Source organism: Falco punctatus (genome assembly GCF_963210335.1).
Source record: "Falco punctatus genome assembly, chromosome: 2".
NCBI classification, from domain to species: Eukaryota; Metazoa; Chordata; class Aves; order Falconiformes; family Falconidae; genus Falco; species Falco punctatus.
In genome coordinates, this window is record NC_137581.1 from 85,615,534 (window position 1) to 85,633,858 (window position 18,325).

Below are 18,325 nucleotides of genomic sequence, written 5' to 3' on the forward strand. Positions count from 1 at the left end.
TAGTGGATTTGCTTCTGCATTTTAAATAAATATACCCTCTATTAAAAGTACTATAATTTTTGAAAGTTTTTGTTCTATGTTTTCTCCCACACCGCAACTACTGCTTACTGCCTTAACAACAAAACTACTTGGTTTTAACCATAAAACTCTAACCAACATGTGTGAGTAGTATCATTAAATGCATGAAATATATCATTTAAGGAAAAAGTGACAATGTCTATAAATATAGCTTTATAACATTGAGCATCAAAGAATGAGTTACAGTCATAACCAACTGTTTCAGTATCTCCATCTTCCCTGATACTTGATCACCTCTCAGTGCTTCCATTCCCATAACGTGGCATTTTGTATGGATAATATGCAATGTTACCATTTCCTAGATTTTCCACTGATCTTTCTTAAATTGTAAACAGATTTATGCAATACCGTATATCCTAAAAACTAAATTATTCTTAATCATAAAGAATAACCAAAAATCTATAAAAAACTTTTGAGAGTCTATTAAAAAAATCAATCCATAAACATCTTTTCTTTTCTCTTTCATTATGATAGTGCTTAACAGCAGATTTTTTTTTGTTTTTATTTTCCTTGACAGCTGTCAACATTTCACAGGCCCAGAAATAATTAAACAGTTGGTTATTTGCCTGAGAATTTTTATTTAGCAATTAACTGTCAGACACTTCCCTTTAGAGACTAAAGCCTTCAGCTTTCCTGACTATGATGTGACAGCAGAGCTGGAGCTTCCTGTTATATCCTCAGACCCATTTATATACTGTGATGTTAAACCACCTATTTCTTCCAGAGAAACAGACAAAATGTAATCTCTTTCAGAGAAAAAAAAAAAAAAAACAACGAGCACCCTTCCAAAGCAGAACATGATAAATCAAAATATTTTAATGCTATAGATTTTTACTCACAGAGATGTATTAGTTTTAAGGATATATTTGAAACCCAGGTTCACAGATGTGTGTAGTGTCTGCCCCTTCGTGTAAAGCCCTCTAATGCTTACCTCCGTCAGTAACCAAGAGGAAGAAGACTTCTCCATTATTGTAGCATTCCCCTTGATTTTATTAATAAGTATTCTGCAATGCCATTAATAGTGCCAGGGACCTGCCTAATGAACAGGATTAGGTTTTTGAGTCAGCTATTGTGTTCTAAAGAAGTATCTTACATTACATGAGTTTATTGTACCTTTTATGAAATTATTGTGAAGACATTTTCATTACATTTGTCATGCGAATTCAATGGGGTCAGGGTAGAGGCTTAACTTCAGGTGAGCTTGCAGGACAGAGTCTGTTCCTAGTAATCAACAAAGAGACAAAAAATTAAAGCAGCATGCATATATCTCAGAAAATCATCACAAGCGTGAAGGTGCCATGTCCCAGCACTCAGCTCTGTGGTGCTGCTCCTGCTATCAAAATAATTCCTGTCTTGTACCACTGCATTCACATCCTGGTCTGGTATCATCCGTTCAGTCATCTAAACTGTTAGCAGTATTTGGAAAAGATGTACTTTCATCTCACTTGGAAGAGACAGAATATCATGCAGGTTAATAGACTGTAATCCAATTCTTTGTGGGGACAATGAAAGGAGAAAGTTTTGTCTTTCTGTGTGGGTGTACATGCTTACTTTGTGTGTATATAAAGACTTCACAAGCATGCATATATACATATTTATCTGACTTTATATTTGTTTGAAATCCAGCCTTAAAAATTCAGCCATGCTCAAGCAAGGATTTTCTGTAATTCTTTCTTAACTTTATCTGCTTTAATATTTGATCAATGAGTTTGGAAATGTTTTAATTTTTTCACTTGTATTCTAAAACATGATGTTGATATACATAGTTTCTGCTGATATCAGCACAGAGATGACAAGCATTTAATCACTACATACTTGTCATACAATTTAAAAAAAAATTGTGAGTTTCCATGCAGTGATTTCTTCACTGTATGGATGCAGTCTGGTCCTGAGGCAGGCAGCAAATTTATCTATACTTAAGCAAATTCCTAGCTGAAAATAGTAGTTAGCATGGGTCAGCATTTAACAAAGGGTCAAAGCTTTGCTATAAGTTGTTTTTCGAAAGTATTTAACACAAAATTTGTGTCCTATATATTGAATTCTCCAGAAAGTCCACTCACTTATTTTAATGACTAATAAGAATGGAACTTTCTTAGTGTCTTATGTTAAATGGTCAGCTTTCCTGAACATCAGAACACTGCAGCCCTCGGTATGAATGGACTATACATGTAGGTTAGTCCTACCAGTGTTCCAAAGAAAATAGTAAAGGCAGAGAGGTTTTCTTCCATGCTTCCAGGAGGATGCCCTTACCCATGATCTGTAGGAAGCTACTCACCCTGCTTCTGCTCTAATGGTTCCTTCAGTCTACTGTATAGTGATGAAAATGGAAAGGTAGAGGGTGACTGTGTCTTAGCCAGGCTTACAAATTAGTTGTAAGGAGTGTCAGAGTAAATGGAAGCTGTGGTTTTTAACCCTGCTGCTTTGAACAGGCTGAGAACATTGTAATATAAAATCTCAAATCAGATGGTAAAAGTAATTTCAGTAGCAAACCTTAGTACTATACTATAAAGTTACACTGGTTTAATGGTTCCTTTAGTAGGGTAATAATACCTTTTTGGCTCAGGTGCTTCCATTAACGTGGACAGTGTGGGTCTGATATGTAAAGCTGCTCAGTTCCATAGAAGATTCCCAGAACTGGCAGTGGTGCAAGATTATCTGATCAGCTGTTTTGAAATAGCACAAAGAAGCTTACAGACACAAATATAGTAAATACTGGTTGGATCTCTAGCTAAGTCAACAGCTAGCAAGAATGCTCACAAGAAATATTTTTTTTCATTTTTTTAAATTTGAAGGTCTATAAGAATCTGAGTACCGTGAAGAAGGTACAGTTGTATCAAATGTTCTCACTGAATTGCTGAGATAGTTTTTTGTTCAGGGCAAAATTTTTGTAATGGGTATGAAATCAAATTAAAGTATAGCTGGCTCCCCAAAGAGAGGTAGTGTGATTTGATTTGAAAAATGACAGGACAACTAGCAATGTTGACTTAAAGAGTGCTTGCTTTCCCCCTCCTCCTTTGAATCATGTCAAAGAAAGCCAGTCACTTTATTCTGTGGTCAGCAGTATGGCTGGGCTTGTACAGAGAAAAAATGCATTGCATTTGAGATTTTTGGTAATTATTACGTGCTTTGTATAAAACAGAAAATCTTAGGCAGAAGCTGTAGCCTCAGTGAAATATGAGTCCACAAGTGGAAACAATGAGAGATGGAAGAAAGTACCAAGTTAATTATTACCTGCTAAATACCATATTAAACGGGTACAAATAATAGTTAAAGCTGACCCATTTATGTCAAGTGCTTAATTATACATGTGTTTTAAGGACAATTTGGAGAATTTATTGTTCTGATTTGGTAAACCATGAAGTGAGGACCCCTGAAAGGAAAGCAACCTTTAAAAAAGGATTGTGTAAAAGAAGATGGTAGGCAATCCTGTGACACTAGCAGTGGAGTAAAGGCAAGAGTCAACTTTCTAGGCTGAAAGAGACTATAATTAGAGTGACAAAGATCCATCTCTCTTTTTTGCTTGTTTTTGTTTTGTTCCAAAGTAGGCATTGCCACCATTCCAGACAGCTATTTATAGTTCATATAAGAGAGCTACTTCTCAAGAGAGTCTTTATCCCTCTCACTTACTGAAGTGGATTGTCTCAGATGGGATTGTGACCCTATTCTCAGTAAACAAAATCTCTTGAATTATATAATAAGATCAGGAGGACTGCTATGCCTCAGAATGAAAGACTACACTATCAGCATGGTTTTATTAAGGGGCTTTGCTAACGTTCACTCTGTATAGAAATCCTCAATGCATGCATTGGTTTTTCAGGATCCTACATATTTTAGAATTTGTCCTTGCAATCTGGGGTTTTGTTTGTCTGTTTCTTACTAAAAATAACTGAATGGGTGGCAAAAAGATGCGCAACTTGTCATACAAAAAGGTGGATGAGCACAAGTCCAGAGTACTATTTTTGATTCTTAGCCTGCATTCTTTTGGAGGGGAAAAAAAAAAAAGGGGGGGGGGGGGAATGTTTATGCATTATTACTGTAAATACTGATAACATTGTCATTGGTTTTAGGCTGTGAGAAGACAAAAGAGTCTTGAACAGAGTATTCAATCTGCCCAGGAGACTGACAAAACCCTCCGCTTAATTCAAGAGTCTCTTGCTCTCATTGACAAACAGCTAACAGCCTACATTGCAGACAGAGTTGATGCAGCACAGGTCCCTCAGGAAGCTCAGGTAAGTTGTATACAGCTTGAACTGATGTGTTTTCTGGTTTTCTCAATCAACCAGGTAATACTAATACTCACACTAATAAAATGGATTTGCAACATGATCAGTATGAAAACACCAATAAATTTTATGTAGGATTACTTTGAGAAGATAAGCTAATTAGTAAAGTCCTATTTTCCTTCTGATTTGCATTATATACCTGTCCAGAACATGTAAAGAACTATCAATGTCATGGAAGACTATGCAAATAAAACGACAAAGATAAAAAATGTGATTCTTTAAAATCCAGTTCCCATCCTGGAAAGAAGAAACTAATAATCTTCATTACTCCTAGATGGCTCTTTTAAAAAGCTGATTAGGTGGCCTAGGGATTGTTACTACTATTGAATAGAAAATTATTGAAACATGACAACATTGTTAATTATTTCAAGATGTGCACATTAATATACCTTTATTTCCATTTTTACAGCTCACATAAGTTTAACAGAAACAGCTTTTCCCATTCTTTGAGAAGTTTATTGAGCCTTTGAAATAAAAATGTACATCTAAATCTCACTTTTACTCTTCCATTCTTCTTTCTATAACATCTGCTTCACAGCAACACTAAGATGGTAATAATACAAATTAAATAAAAGCAAACATTTCTGGTATAGAATTATTAATATTTTACAATATTATTTTAAAGGATCATTACTGTAAATTCCACCTAAATTTAGGAAATCAGAATACAAAAGTAAACAAACAAACAGAGAAGGCTACAGGGAAATTGAAAACAAGTGCTTTATAATGATTGTAGAAGAGGCATTCAACTGTGTTTTTTATGGCATGCTGGTAGAGTTTAAATTCATTCTAAAAAATTAGTGTCCTGTATGGAGTCGCTTAGATGATCTTAAATATATTCAGAGCTGAATATATGTGGCCCTGAAAATCATGAGTTTTCCTCTTTAAAAATAAAGGTTTCCATGTCTTTTGAATTAAAATGTAGATAAATGTACCTTTCAGTTGCTTTTCTAGTGTATGTATGCTTGTAGGTACATGCAGATTTTGTGTGTGTGTGAATTTAAACAGTTATACATAGAACACTGGATCATATTTTCATTTGGCCATGTTTTGAAACCAATTCTAATTTATTTGCTTTTAACTTATGCCAATATAAAAATAGTATCATTCAGAGAAATTTCATTTTGAATCCTAAGCTGTGTTAGCTGTCAGTTGACTCTCTTGAATTATTTCTCTCCTTTCTTGAAATATGAATATTGCAACATTTTTTATTAAAAATAATAGGTTACAAATCAGCATATTTTAAAGAAATATGAATTTAATTTATCATCTTGTAATTATATAATTGTAATACATAAGAAAATTCTGATATGAAATTGTGCTTTTTTTCTGGTGTATTTGGACCCTTAGATTGTAGTAATATTTGGTGGTTCTTCATATATCCCAGGGACGCATCTGGTTAATGTGTGTCCTCAATGACAGTATTGACAATGATTACAGACTGTGCAAAAGGAAGTAATTCAGAACTTCAACAACCCAAACAGCACAAAACTCAACCAACCTTAATTAGCACACTTCCATGGGAAAATTTCAGCTCAGTGCTTTTGCAGAGCTTGTTTTTGTTCTTGAGATTTTATTGTCTGATGTCAAGTTCACCTGATTATACTGTGTGCACTGTGGGAAAACCAGCATAGAGGCTGCTGAGTTTTTCCCTTTCATGTTTTTATTTTAAGATGCCAGTGGGACATAATGGAAAAAAAAAAAAAAAACAACTTAACAATGGAAATGATTTAATGCAAATACTGAAGTCCTCTTAAGTTTACTCGTGAAGTACTTTAAAATCCTTGGAGGGAAAGGGAATAAACAATCAATTTTATGTGGGTAAATATACTGAGTCATTCCTTTAGTGAATGCCCCTGCCAGCTGATGGCAGAATAGGCGCATACTGAATGGCTACATCTCCTGTGGAGCTTCCCCTGGCACAGCTCTTTTGTGGAGCTGAAAAGAGTTCATTCATATAAGATACCCTACAATAATGTCTGCACAGCTGGAATGGGAATCTTTCAGTCAGTTATGTTGGTTTCTGGGCAGGGGTCAGTTTATCCATGTGGAGGCATTTAGCAAATTCTTCAGCAATATGTGTTGCAATTTTAAAAGAACATATGGGAGAGTTTATTATCAGAAAGCTGTTGAGAGTTTGGGAGGTCTGTGTGTTTGCATCAAAAATTCAAATCCATTTAAAGCATTAATAGGAGGAATAATCTTTCATTCAGCTGATCAGAAATGGATCTGAGAAAATTACATGTAGCTCCTATTTTTAAGTTACAAGATCAGTTTAGTTTATTCGGAAAGCTGACACAAAGAAAAGGCAATTAAGTATGTGCTGTTCAACTTCTCCTCTGGATCATTTCTTTAATGTACTTTGTACGCTGCTTACTGCACCACGTGGTGCTGAGAATGTAATGCTAGAGAGCCACTGCCACCCAACTTTTGAGTACAACTAAAGGTGCTGTATTCAGACAAAACAATCTAACAGCAACCACACAGATAAGTCAGTTCAGATTCCACAAGTTATAATGATGAAAAAAGCTGGAATGAGGTAAAGTCTAAAACAATATTCCAGAAGGAAAGTTTATTTGTTTGTATGCTTGATCTCATGATCCCAACTGAAGTCTCTTTAATTCCTTTAAATTTGCCAAGAAATACAGGGAGTGTCATCGTCACAAGCATTTGCCAGTTGCTGACTTTTTTCCAAGTACTTTTTAAATGACATGTAAATCTGTATTGAAAATGTGACATTTATATGAGAAAGTATTTCTCAGATAATTATTTGTAGCTTTGTTACTAAATAAATTATGATGGGAGAGAGATTCTTGACTTTGTACTTCTGTTTAGTCTGGGTGATTACATTGTGGGGGTTATAAAGTGAGACAGTAAATACACTTACTTCATTGCTCATCTGCACGTCACAAATCATTTGTCTGTCGTTCTCCCTGTAGACTTACGTAAAATGCAATGTGGTGAATAAACAGGAGTAAAATACTTTGCCTTTTCAAAACCTCCTTCATTAATTTCAGTTCTGTTGTGATAAACACTACATACCTGACTGTTTTCTAAGATGGTTATTAATCTGTTTTTTTAAATATCATTGTGCTGTGTTCAGAACCAAAGTTAATGTGGTGATATAATGGCAAAGTTGTTTGGTAGTGCAATGTGTTACTTAACAAATATAATGCTTTGTTTCATTGCCTTCAGGCTAATATTTTGGGGCAAAAAATTCACAGTTGTCTACTTAGTAAAATGTCTGATGTTAAAGGTATTTAAACTTACTTATCCTCTGCCGTAATTATTTTGTTCAGCGATGTGTAGAACAGTGGTCAAGGAGGGAATAGCTGATAAGCATTATTCAGAAGTGTAAACTTACATTTTGTTTTGAATATAGAAGTTCTATGCAGATATCTGTACTGTATGGATACTCACACTCTACACATCATAGCATCTGAACACTCCATTAACTGTGTTTTGACTGCAAAAACTACATTTGTCATGTCCAACTTACTCAGTCTTGTCTTGTCAATCATACTTCTATACTCTGATGATTTGCTTTTCTCATTTGTACTCTTCAGTTATTCTTTCTTGCAGAGTATTGCCCAAAAGTAATTATACTCTTCTTGTTGGGACTCACCTCTATGTTATTCCCATTATAACAGCATCTTCTATATGTGTTATACACTTTTCTTCTTGTTTTGCAAAGGTTGGACATCATTGGCACTTTTTTTTTTTTTTTTTTTTTTTTTGTGCTTTTAAAGATGTGTACTTCAACATTTCTCTAATCTTCTGGTACTTCATTTATCCTTTCAGAGTTTTCAAAGCTAACCACTAACAGTTCTAAAATAGTTTCAGAAATGTTTTTTTATGTCTGCTAGAATCATGTTTCCATTTAAAAGAATAACTTACCAGAATGTTCTCTAAATTTTTTATTTTCTCCATACATTAGACAGAGATCTGACTCCTTAGGCATTGATAGGAAACACAAAAATAAGCAATTATGAGGTTAAACTGAGCACCATTCTTAAGAGCTGTCAGGCAAGATAAGTAGCATTTATAGAAACACAAATCAGAAAACCTAATACTCCAAGAAGAGCTGGCAAGCTGTTCTTTACAGTTCAAGAAAGCCAAATTCGCTAAATCCTAGGTTCCTACCCAGGTGATTTCGGTGTAAGAGTTATGTGAAAGACTCATTAATTACAAAGGTAATCTAGTATAATTTGAGTTCATAATGTATAAACTTACAAAAAAGCAGAGGGCGATTAGAAGTTCACCGTTTGGCCTGAATCATGACATATTGCCATCATCATCTTGTGCCACTGCAGAACTCGTAGGGTTGCTGTGAAGTGCAGGCCTTTTTTTGCAGTTGATCCTAGTGAAATCCATTGTAGAAAACTGATGTTCTGGGCTAAATTTAAACTTTGTTTTCAGGGAACAAACAGTGAAAGAAAACTAAGGTATTGTAATTGCCCTTGTCTTCAGATCTACCACTCACTGCTGAAGGATTTACTACTCTGGCTGTTCAATCACCCAGTACTAGTAGTGCCTGGTGTATTTCATTGGAGAATGTGCAATATGGATAGAGGAATGTGGAGGTAGTAGAGGATAGTATAACTACTTAGTTTATTTTGTATAGCATGTTTTGCATAGCATGTTCTGCTTAAAAATGTCTATGAGAAGAGAGCAGCATATTTATTTTCTGGCACCCTCCAAACTAGGGAGAAAACCTTCTCTCTGGGAGAAAATAAATATGCTTAAGTGGGAGCATCTTCTGAGAGTCCAGTGGGAAAGAAAAGGACATTACCCCTGGGCTGGGGCATGCAGCCTCGCACTGCAGGAGTGCCTGCGAGAGCGGGGGACACTGCCCCAGCCAGCCTTCAGGGTTCGCCTGCGTCTGCCTACCATAAATGCTGCCTATCCCTCAGGATGCCACTGAAATGTGCTCGGTGGGAAGGAAATCTTGTGAGGAAAGGACCAACCCTGCAAGGTCAGAAAGAGGTATAAAAATCTCTTTCTGTTTACTATGTATCATCCAAGTGTACTCTTTTTAAGGAACTCCAGTGTATCACCCTCTGTTCCCATAAATCTTTGCTTTAGAATGGAAAGCCTTTCTATGTCCTCTGTTAAGTTTCCCATGGAGAAAATAGGGCATGTTTCTACTTGAGGATGTGGCTATTTTTTTGTCATGGAATGAAAAAAAACCTTTCTGTACACGAACAGGTTTTATAAATCAGGTTTGTAAGAAGTAAACAGAAATTTAGTGAATCATTTTTCTGCAATGGACTTTAAAGAGAAATCAGAAGGGAAAAAAAGGAAGTGTGGTTAATTATAGCAACTTTATTTTAACCTAATCCCTTTGCTGCCACGGTGTTTAATGAAGTGTGATTTGTAGTATTTAGTGTATTTTTTGTGGAAGTTTATACGTCAAATTGAGACTAGTAAATTCCCGCTCTTACTATGGTGCATGCCCATAGGCAATACTTCACCTATTTGTTGCTCATTCTAAGTTCAAGTGACATCAGGGTTCCTTGTCCCATCTTGGAATGTGTTTATGTATGTATCACTTCTATCTTTCTTCTTCTGGATTTATGCAGCTTTTGAGAAATAATTCTCCTGATCTTGGTGGTATAGTTAATACTGACTGTGAAGCAGTTCCTCCCTGTAGTATGAATTTCTGGCAACTAATATAATACAGTACGGTGGAGTCTGGCAACATGAAATTAAGATGTCTTGGAGGATAATGTGCACTATAAATACATTGCCTGTGATCTTTCCCCATTCCTGAATTAACAGAACCAACAGTGTCGTCTTCCTTCCTAAGGAGCAATAAAAAGAGACAAGTTTCTCCCAGTTCTGGGGTGGAAAATTGTATGCCTGAGGTGCCATGAGAAAGCAGTTTCACCATTATGTTTTCCAGAACATCTTTGTCTTGCAAACATTTTTTCAGGTTGCTGATAGTACATCAACTGGAACTGTTGGCTGTTTTTGTAGTGTAATCCTTTCAATGTTACACATACTAAAATCTGTGTTTGCCTATTAGATGTGCACTCCACCTAACCTTGTCTTTTCAGCCATTATTCAACAATGTGTGTGTGTGTGTGCGTGTGTGTGTGTATATATATATAATGGTTTTGTATTTTAATCTTTTGATTATAAAAAAAATAATACCTTCCTTTTAATTAAATACCCAGAGTTTGGAGTTTAGGTTTGAAAACCACCCACCGCCACACCACACCTCATACACGTGTCCTCCCCCTGCAAAATACTTTCCATGGTTATGATTTTGCTGGATATTGCTGACTGCTATTTCTTTGATTTCTTTTTTTTTTTTTGTAAATATGACTGATTTTCTAATGATGGTATCAGCTATTGATGGGAAGTGACATTAATCAAGCCTTCTAGTTCAATTTTCTGTTACAAGTAATGTTACAGCATTTGTTTATATGCCCTGTTACTGTTTAATTAAATGCTGTTCTCTAAAGCATGAGAGTGCAGTTAGGTTTGTGATAATTTTCAAATGAGACAAATGGTCATGTTGGATTTTTCTTTTCTCTGATCCAGGATAGGAAAGGTTTTTCCAAGAACTGGCTACACTGCCAATTCTTTTTCCTGCCAGTACAGAAAGACTCTGCATTTCGCTCTTCATCTTTTGTAAAATTAAGACTAGCAATTAAGAGAAATAATGCATAGCTTGCCCTTGGGACTGCAATCTTTTTGTTCTAGAAGTGGTCCTCATGAGAATAGGCACAATCAGTGCTTTTGGTCTTGTCACTATAATTAGGTTTTACATATATTTATATTTTAGTTTATACATATATATCTGTATGTGTGTACATATATATAAATTTTGCAAATTATTAAACTTCCTGAAAAAATGCCAGGGATGGCAAATGGGAATCCTTAACCTGTAGGACAAAGTAATTGATGCCCAGTAGTATTTATTAGTAATGGACTCTACATTATATTGTGATGTTCTAGAAATGAAATGAAGGCAGGTTTTAGTCTTTATTAAAAGACAAAATAGGCAAGAACCACTGAGAAAAGCAGAGGTGGGAATAATAGAAATGGAAAAAGGAAATCAGTGTATTCTTCTGGATGTTTAGAAGTCAATGGAATAAGTTAATGAGTCAAAGTGGACAAAAAAATTAAATTGGTCATGTTAAATTTCAATGAAAAGGTTCATCACAGGCTTGTGTTCTAAATTCTCTTATCTGTTTAGGACTGTTTTAATCTTTCTACCTGTGAGCAGCAGTGACATATAGAAAAAAATCTCTCCTTGCAATAATCCTTGGTAACTTTTCTTTTAAGTTTTCCTGTAATGTGTTTGTTCTTTCTAATTCTGCATTTTGATGCTAGAGTAGGTGATGCTTCATCTCTCTCCTGCACAGCCATTTAAAAAAGTAAGATAGCACAATCTCCATGCAGTGTCCCATAATACCTAATTGCTTAAACAATACTCTTATCTGTACTGTGCTGTTCTGACCTCTGTTCAATTACATGGTTTCCAGAATGACTCTGAGGTTGTACAAAGTAAACTGGAAAATACAACCAAAAATTGGTTAATTGATAGGTTCAGAAGCAAGCAATTGAAATGCTGGATGTGACAGCATATTTTTCTAACCTTCTGACTTCCTTCTTCCTTGTATATACACTTCTGACTTCCATAACATAAAGAATTTTTTTGGCATCAGGACCTAACTAATGCTGAGTCACCATGAACAATTTGATCTGTGCACTGCACAAACACAGAGAATAATCCTGTACCATTCTAGTATGCTTCAAGGGGGAATTTTTAAACTTAGACAAGGAGAAAATAAATAGTCCAAAATAAACTGTTAAATAGACATTCTCTCCTTGATTGTATGGCCCTTTGCATTGACTGTCTTTGCTTTCTTAAAATTAAAATACCGTATTTAGAAAAATTCTACTACTTGCTCCAAATACTGTTGGCCAAGAGAACTCAAAATATGAAAAAAATGGAAAACATTAAATTGATAATTTGAAATTAAATTATCATCTAAACTGGCAGCTTTCTGTCAGTCATTTTAATACTATAAATGCTGTGCTTCAGAAAAATATTTTATTTCTCTAAATAGTACTGGATAATTTAGACTCACAAATATATTTTTGCAGTTAAGTGTAGTAATGACAATAGTTTTCTGTATTTATCTAAATCTTTTTCTCTTAAAATTTACTTTAATACCTTTCCAGTGTAACTCATGAAAACCTGCTTTCAACACAGTGTTGTAATATACATTAGAATGGTATACAAATCCTTATAACCATGTAATACGCCTGTAGACAGTATACAGTGTACACAGCTTTGTGCTTGAACAATGAAAATGTGGTAAAAAATACTTATATATCCATTTTTACTTATAATCAAACTTTAAAGGATCAAATTGTAATTTAAAAAACTCTTTTCTTCATCTTTTGATGTCTTTTGAACTACACAGTTTTTATATTTTACAAGTTACTGTAGTGTAAGGTGAATGAATTTGCACCTATTTAAACTTATAACTAGTCTGCAGAGTATCTGAGAACTGCTTGTATAGCATTGAAAAAGATATTAAATCTAAAATCACTTTTCATGCAAGAGTAATGGCCTCAAATACCTTTCCTGGTGGGAACATACCTTGTCTTTTTTCATAGGATAATTGTTCTCAATAGTATTTGTCTAGCAGTTCTGTTAATAAGTTTCCCATTTTCTAACAATTTAAACATAAAAATATGTTAATGGCTCTAAATTATGTTGTATCAATATATTTTATGGGAATTCTTTTCTATTACATTGTGCTAGCCAACACTGCTTATGTTAATTTTTTCTTGTAACGGTGATTTATGGTGAACCAACAAGGCAGGTATTTTTTTGTCATGACATGACTGCACACTGGTTTTGCAGAAAGACATAACCGGAAATGTGTGTTAGAAAATGGATTAAGTTACTGTATTAATCAGCTACATGTCATTGTGCATTTAGCATATACACAGATACTGAGCATTGATACTGGTCAGTAATATGCCACAAATTGAATACTCTTTTAGATATAACACTATTCTGTGAGATGAAGATGTTACACGTACGTGATACTTCAAACAGTTTTCTATCAACTTGCCTGATCATACTGTGAAAATAGTAAGAAATAAGAATAATGAAGCCAAATCGCTTTTCTATTTGTATTTTTCTTTTCTATCTTTAATTTTTAATTTTCTTCCCAATGGAAACAGTTGTTTTCCTTCAGAAGAAAGAAATCTTTTGTTTCATAAAATTTAATGACTTTCCTTAGTAAGATTATGTCACTAGCATCACAATGTCAGTGTTATATATGTTTGAGCAGAAGGTTTTATTATGATCAAGAAAAGCTAAACTGAATCATTTACAGGGTAGTAAACAAGTAATTCTTTGAATAATTTCCGCTAATGATCAGGTATATAGTGCACTACTTAAATATAAATATTTTTCAATATCAACTGTTCCAAGTAAATATTAATAACATAAACATTTTCTTCAAACCGTTCTGATTACTGTCTTTATTTTTCAATAGAAAATACAATCTGAATTAACAAGTCATGAGATTAGTTTGGAAGAGATGAAGAAACGAAACCGGGCTAAAGATGCTGGCAAAAGAGTGCTTTCCCAAATTGATGTGGCACAGGTATGCAAGTTTTATTTCCCCCATTTTTCCTTTACCCATGCAAACAAACAGCATGAGTAGTACTATTACTATATTATGAAGTAATACCATTACTATAGTATGAAGTAGTCTTAGGGTTTCTCTTTCGTTTTAGCGGCTCCTTTCTAGCCAGGAAATTAAGAGTGGATAAACCATAGCATCTATATCTTCTTACTGCTCGTTTTACTATTACAGCCTTCCTATCTAGTTGGCCACAGTTCTAGGGTACGCATCGCTGATGGAAGCAACTGGTAGCGGCACTATATAAGGGGGGTTTTGAATGTGCTGTGACTGCAAGAAGTAAAACTACAGTGAGGCTTTTTGGTATATCTTTTGAGTATATTTTTAAATACTTGAAATATCTACAGTTAAGTATGTTATAGTATTTGGAAATATTTGGTAGAAGTTGATTTGAAAGTCAAATCTATGCTGGGCAGTGCATTGCAGTCATCAATTTAAAATGTTAGCTAAAGCATTATTTTATCTAGCTTAATAGACATACAGAGAGACCTGCCTGAAACTGAAGATGATTTAATTAATAAGGAGCAATACATATTTTTACCCATTAATCAGTGATGGGTTCTTCACTGTTTTGCTGGTTTTGGTTTTGGCATTAGTGCCAAAGTTGCTTAGGTTTCAACACAATTTGTCATAAAGCATTAGGAAAGACACAGAATTTTGTTATGATATTAACAGTAAACAAGGCCATCTTTCTCTTCATCTCTGTCAAATATTTCTAGGTAACTTAGCTTCAGTTTTATATTTTATTATGGATAACAGTAATGGTTTTTAACAGTTAATTAATTTTTAATTAACAAGTCAAAATTTGTGGGTTTTTTTTCCTCTTACCTACAGGACTAGTTTTTCTTTGCTGAGAATATTTGTGTTTCCCTTATTTTTCAGTCTTCCTTCACACTAACTTACCTTCTGATGGTCTCCATGGCAGCTGTGACGTTGCCCATATTTCATCAGTGAAATGCAGGCATCAGATGACTTTGTATCTATATGTTTATAAATTCAACAGCATGTAAGGGAGCATTGCCATTTCTAGGTGCTTCCTTTTTTTTTTTTTTTTTAATCCATTTTTTCTGCAGGTATTTTTTTCTTCAAAATGATTCTTTTGATGATCATGTGAATCAGTTTTAGTTTTGACAAATTAGAGGAGTCATTTTGAGAATCTGTTGCTTTCATGAGATAAAATATGAGCAAAAAATAGCAAATTTACATGCTTTATGCAAATGTCAACTACCAAAAAGGGTAAAAGCTGAACCCTTTGTTCCAAATATTTACGACTATATTTGATTTTTAGGCCAGTGACTCTCCTGAATTCTTCTCCATCATCATGCAGTACCTTTAGTGGTAAATTATATTTCACAAGTTTTGTCTTCACTTACTTTTTTCCTGAAGAACATTCTCACTTACAAAGAAATACTGCATGCATTTTTTTTTTTTTTTTTTTGTGCTAAGTAACATTTCTAATTTGACATGCATTTATTCTAATATCAGTTTAATTACCTAGACAGAAAGTAAACAATTATGAAAATATGTAACTTCAATGAGATTGTGAAACAACTGTTAAGCAACAAAATTTATCCTGACTGTTTGAATTACTATATGGTGAAAGTTAAGTTCTGACTTTTAAATCTAAAAGAAAAAAAATTATTAGCAAATAAAAATCTATTTCTGCCATAGTGATTTAAGACCTAGTTAGTCCTACCAGGCTAAAAATTGTTACATGAAAGTGAAATCTTGTCTGAGGAAGGGATATTTTTTGAAATCCAATTGCAAATTCTTTGTGGAAAGAAAATGTACAGCAGACAAATGACATTCCTGTCTCTTTATTACTTACATCTGTCTTTTAAGGTAAACACACTTGTCAGAGTAAAAAGATACTCAGTTGACACTCTTAGCACATTAAAAATTCCTAGTGATATTTTAACTTTATTTAATGTAACAAAATATAAAATAGTGTTAAATCTCTAAAAATACTGTATTAACTGTAGTTTTGCTTTTGAATAACTATGGATTCTTTGTTTCTCATCAAGCCATTTTGCTCATGACAAAAAATAAATGATACCGACTTAGTTGTGGTCTTTCCTTCTCTCCCATCCACTGTTGCTGTGCTCATTATCTAGGCCAGCCAGGTTTACCTACTGACCATGATGTTTCAGTGTTGTAATCAATTCAGCTGCTGATGTGAAGCAAATTCAGCTGGCTACACATTTTAAGTATTTAAGAATTCTGATGTTTCTTCTTAGAAAGGACCCATTTAGCTCAACACTGTATCTTCAGTGGTAGCCAGAACACAGGCGCAGTAAGGTGGATGGTTTAGTGATGCTTCCCAGTGATCTGCAGCCAAGCAACTTCTGGGCCAGAGATATTTAAAAGCTCATGTCTAAATGCTCTCAGAAGTCTTGTAAAGTGATGGAATCTTCAACTTCATTTAACATCTAGTTACACATTACCTCAATGCTATGCAAAGATGTCCTTCCTTTTGTTCATTTCGGTTTCCCTGTGTAAGAGTTTTACTTGGAGTCAACTTTTTAGTGAATTTTGAGAAACAGTTAACAATCATTTGTTAGTCAACTTTTCGCATACCACTAATTTTTGTCCTCCTCAGTTGTCTCTTCCAGACTGACTAGTATGTCAAATCATACGGAGACCTTTAAATACATAGCTTTGATAGTCCTGTTGTTCTTTATACATTTTCTATTTTTACAGTAAGTTTTTTGAGATGAGGTGATCAAAGCTGTGCACATTATTCAGGCACAATATAACTTTGTACAAAACCTTTATACGGGGGCATATTTTCTTCTTTGTTCTTTCCCTGACTGCTTTTAAATTTAGAGCTGATTTTTTTTTTAAAACTGTTGGAGGTAAATATAAGCACATAATATGACTGTTATAGTTACCTATTGTAACTCAAGTGAGAGTGCAAATAGATATTTTAGATCCCACTTGTATATCAAGCTTAGTGTTTCTTTTGTGTTATTTATTACTTATTTTTTGGATTAATAAAATACAATTTGCTTGGATTTTTCCTACAGATCCTCAATACTGTGCAATCCTTCAGTCACTCTTCACAGATGGCTTTAATTTTCTCTACAGTTAATACTGTCATTCTCTCTCCTTTCTAAATCATTCTTAATGTATTGACCAACACAAACTGTAACAGAAACTGATGTGGCAAGGCAAGCTTCCCACAGAACATGATCTCCATCAAGTTGAAGTGTCACAAGAGGATGAAAAACTAATTAAACATGTTTTTAGTGTATGATAACACACAACAAATAAGACCACTTATTTTATTGTAAGACCTCTGTCTCCTATTTTTATTCAATTGTTCCCTTATTAAGCTTGGGAAAAACTTCTTTCTTACCCTATTGGATGTCAATTTCATTAAGAGTATTTAATGAAGGCAATTGTTTGAAGGAGTTGCTGGAAATCTACAGAGTTTTCTGTGTTACCCAGAATTGTCTTCTGCTCATCATTCTTGCCTCCTTCACAGAAATCTGATAGATGTGGGAAGCATTTTAATAATGCCTATGTATAGGCTAGTTCTATTCCTTATCACAGTTTTTCTCAAGTTTGTATGGTACAGACAACACTGTATTGCTATAAAGTGTCCTGGATTTGAAGAAAAAAAAAAAATCAAAAGTGTGTTTGCAAATGTTGAGTTCCTATTTAATTACTTATCCATTTCTTCGTGACATTCTTTCTTGTTTTTCAAAGAGTAGAAAAACTTATTTTAGTAGTACTTTGCTCTGCATTTCTACAAAGAAATCAGTTCTTACTCAAGTAGATAATTAAAATGCCCTTTCATTGCTTTATTTTTAATTATTTCCCCTCCCCCTGAGGTAAGGAACATGTGAGCAAGCTATATAATTAATGCACAAAGATAACAAATTTTGAAAATTACAAAATTAGAAGCCATGCTTGTCATAGATTTTTCTGCTTTCAAATTACTTTATTTTTACTCTAGGTTATGCTTTTTAAAATTGAAACAGAAATCAGTTTTATACTTTAACTCTCAGGTTTTGTGCTAGACCTACTTACTACCCAGACACTTGATTTGTGTTTCTTTGAGGGGCTAAATGATTCGCTTCTCATACCAGGAAGCAGCAACAAGGTAGAGTTGATGAGTGTCCAGTCTGGAACGTGGATGTGTTATATGCAAGCCATTAAACCTCCATTCTCACCCCGTCCCCAACATTTTGCATATTGTAGAATGCAGTTCAGCATAAGGGCTCTTTTGTCTCTGGCTCTGCTGCATCCAGTGCCCAGGATGATACAAAGAATTTT

The 18,325-nt window shown here is 34.3% G+C and overlaps 1 protein-coding gene across 12 annotated transcripts in view; it reads left to right on the plus strand.

Annotated features, from left to right (window-relative positions):
• DMD (dystrophin) overlaps positions 1 to 18,325 on the plus strand; it is a 1,276,803-nt gene that overhangs the window by 575,899 nt on the left and 682,579 nt on the right. For all 12 annotated transcript variants that reach the window (XM_080377714.1, XM_080377711.1, XM_080377709.1 and 9 more), the window contains 2 exons: positions 4,146 to 4,307; positions 13,895 to 14,005. In XM_080377714.1, the coding sequence (XP_080233840.1) occupies positions 4,146 to 4,307; positions 13,895 to 14,005 (273 nt within the window). The remainder of the gene's footprint in view (positions 1 to 4,145; positions 4,308 to 13,894; positions 14,006 to 18,325) is intronic.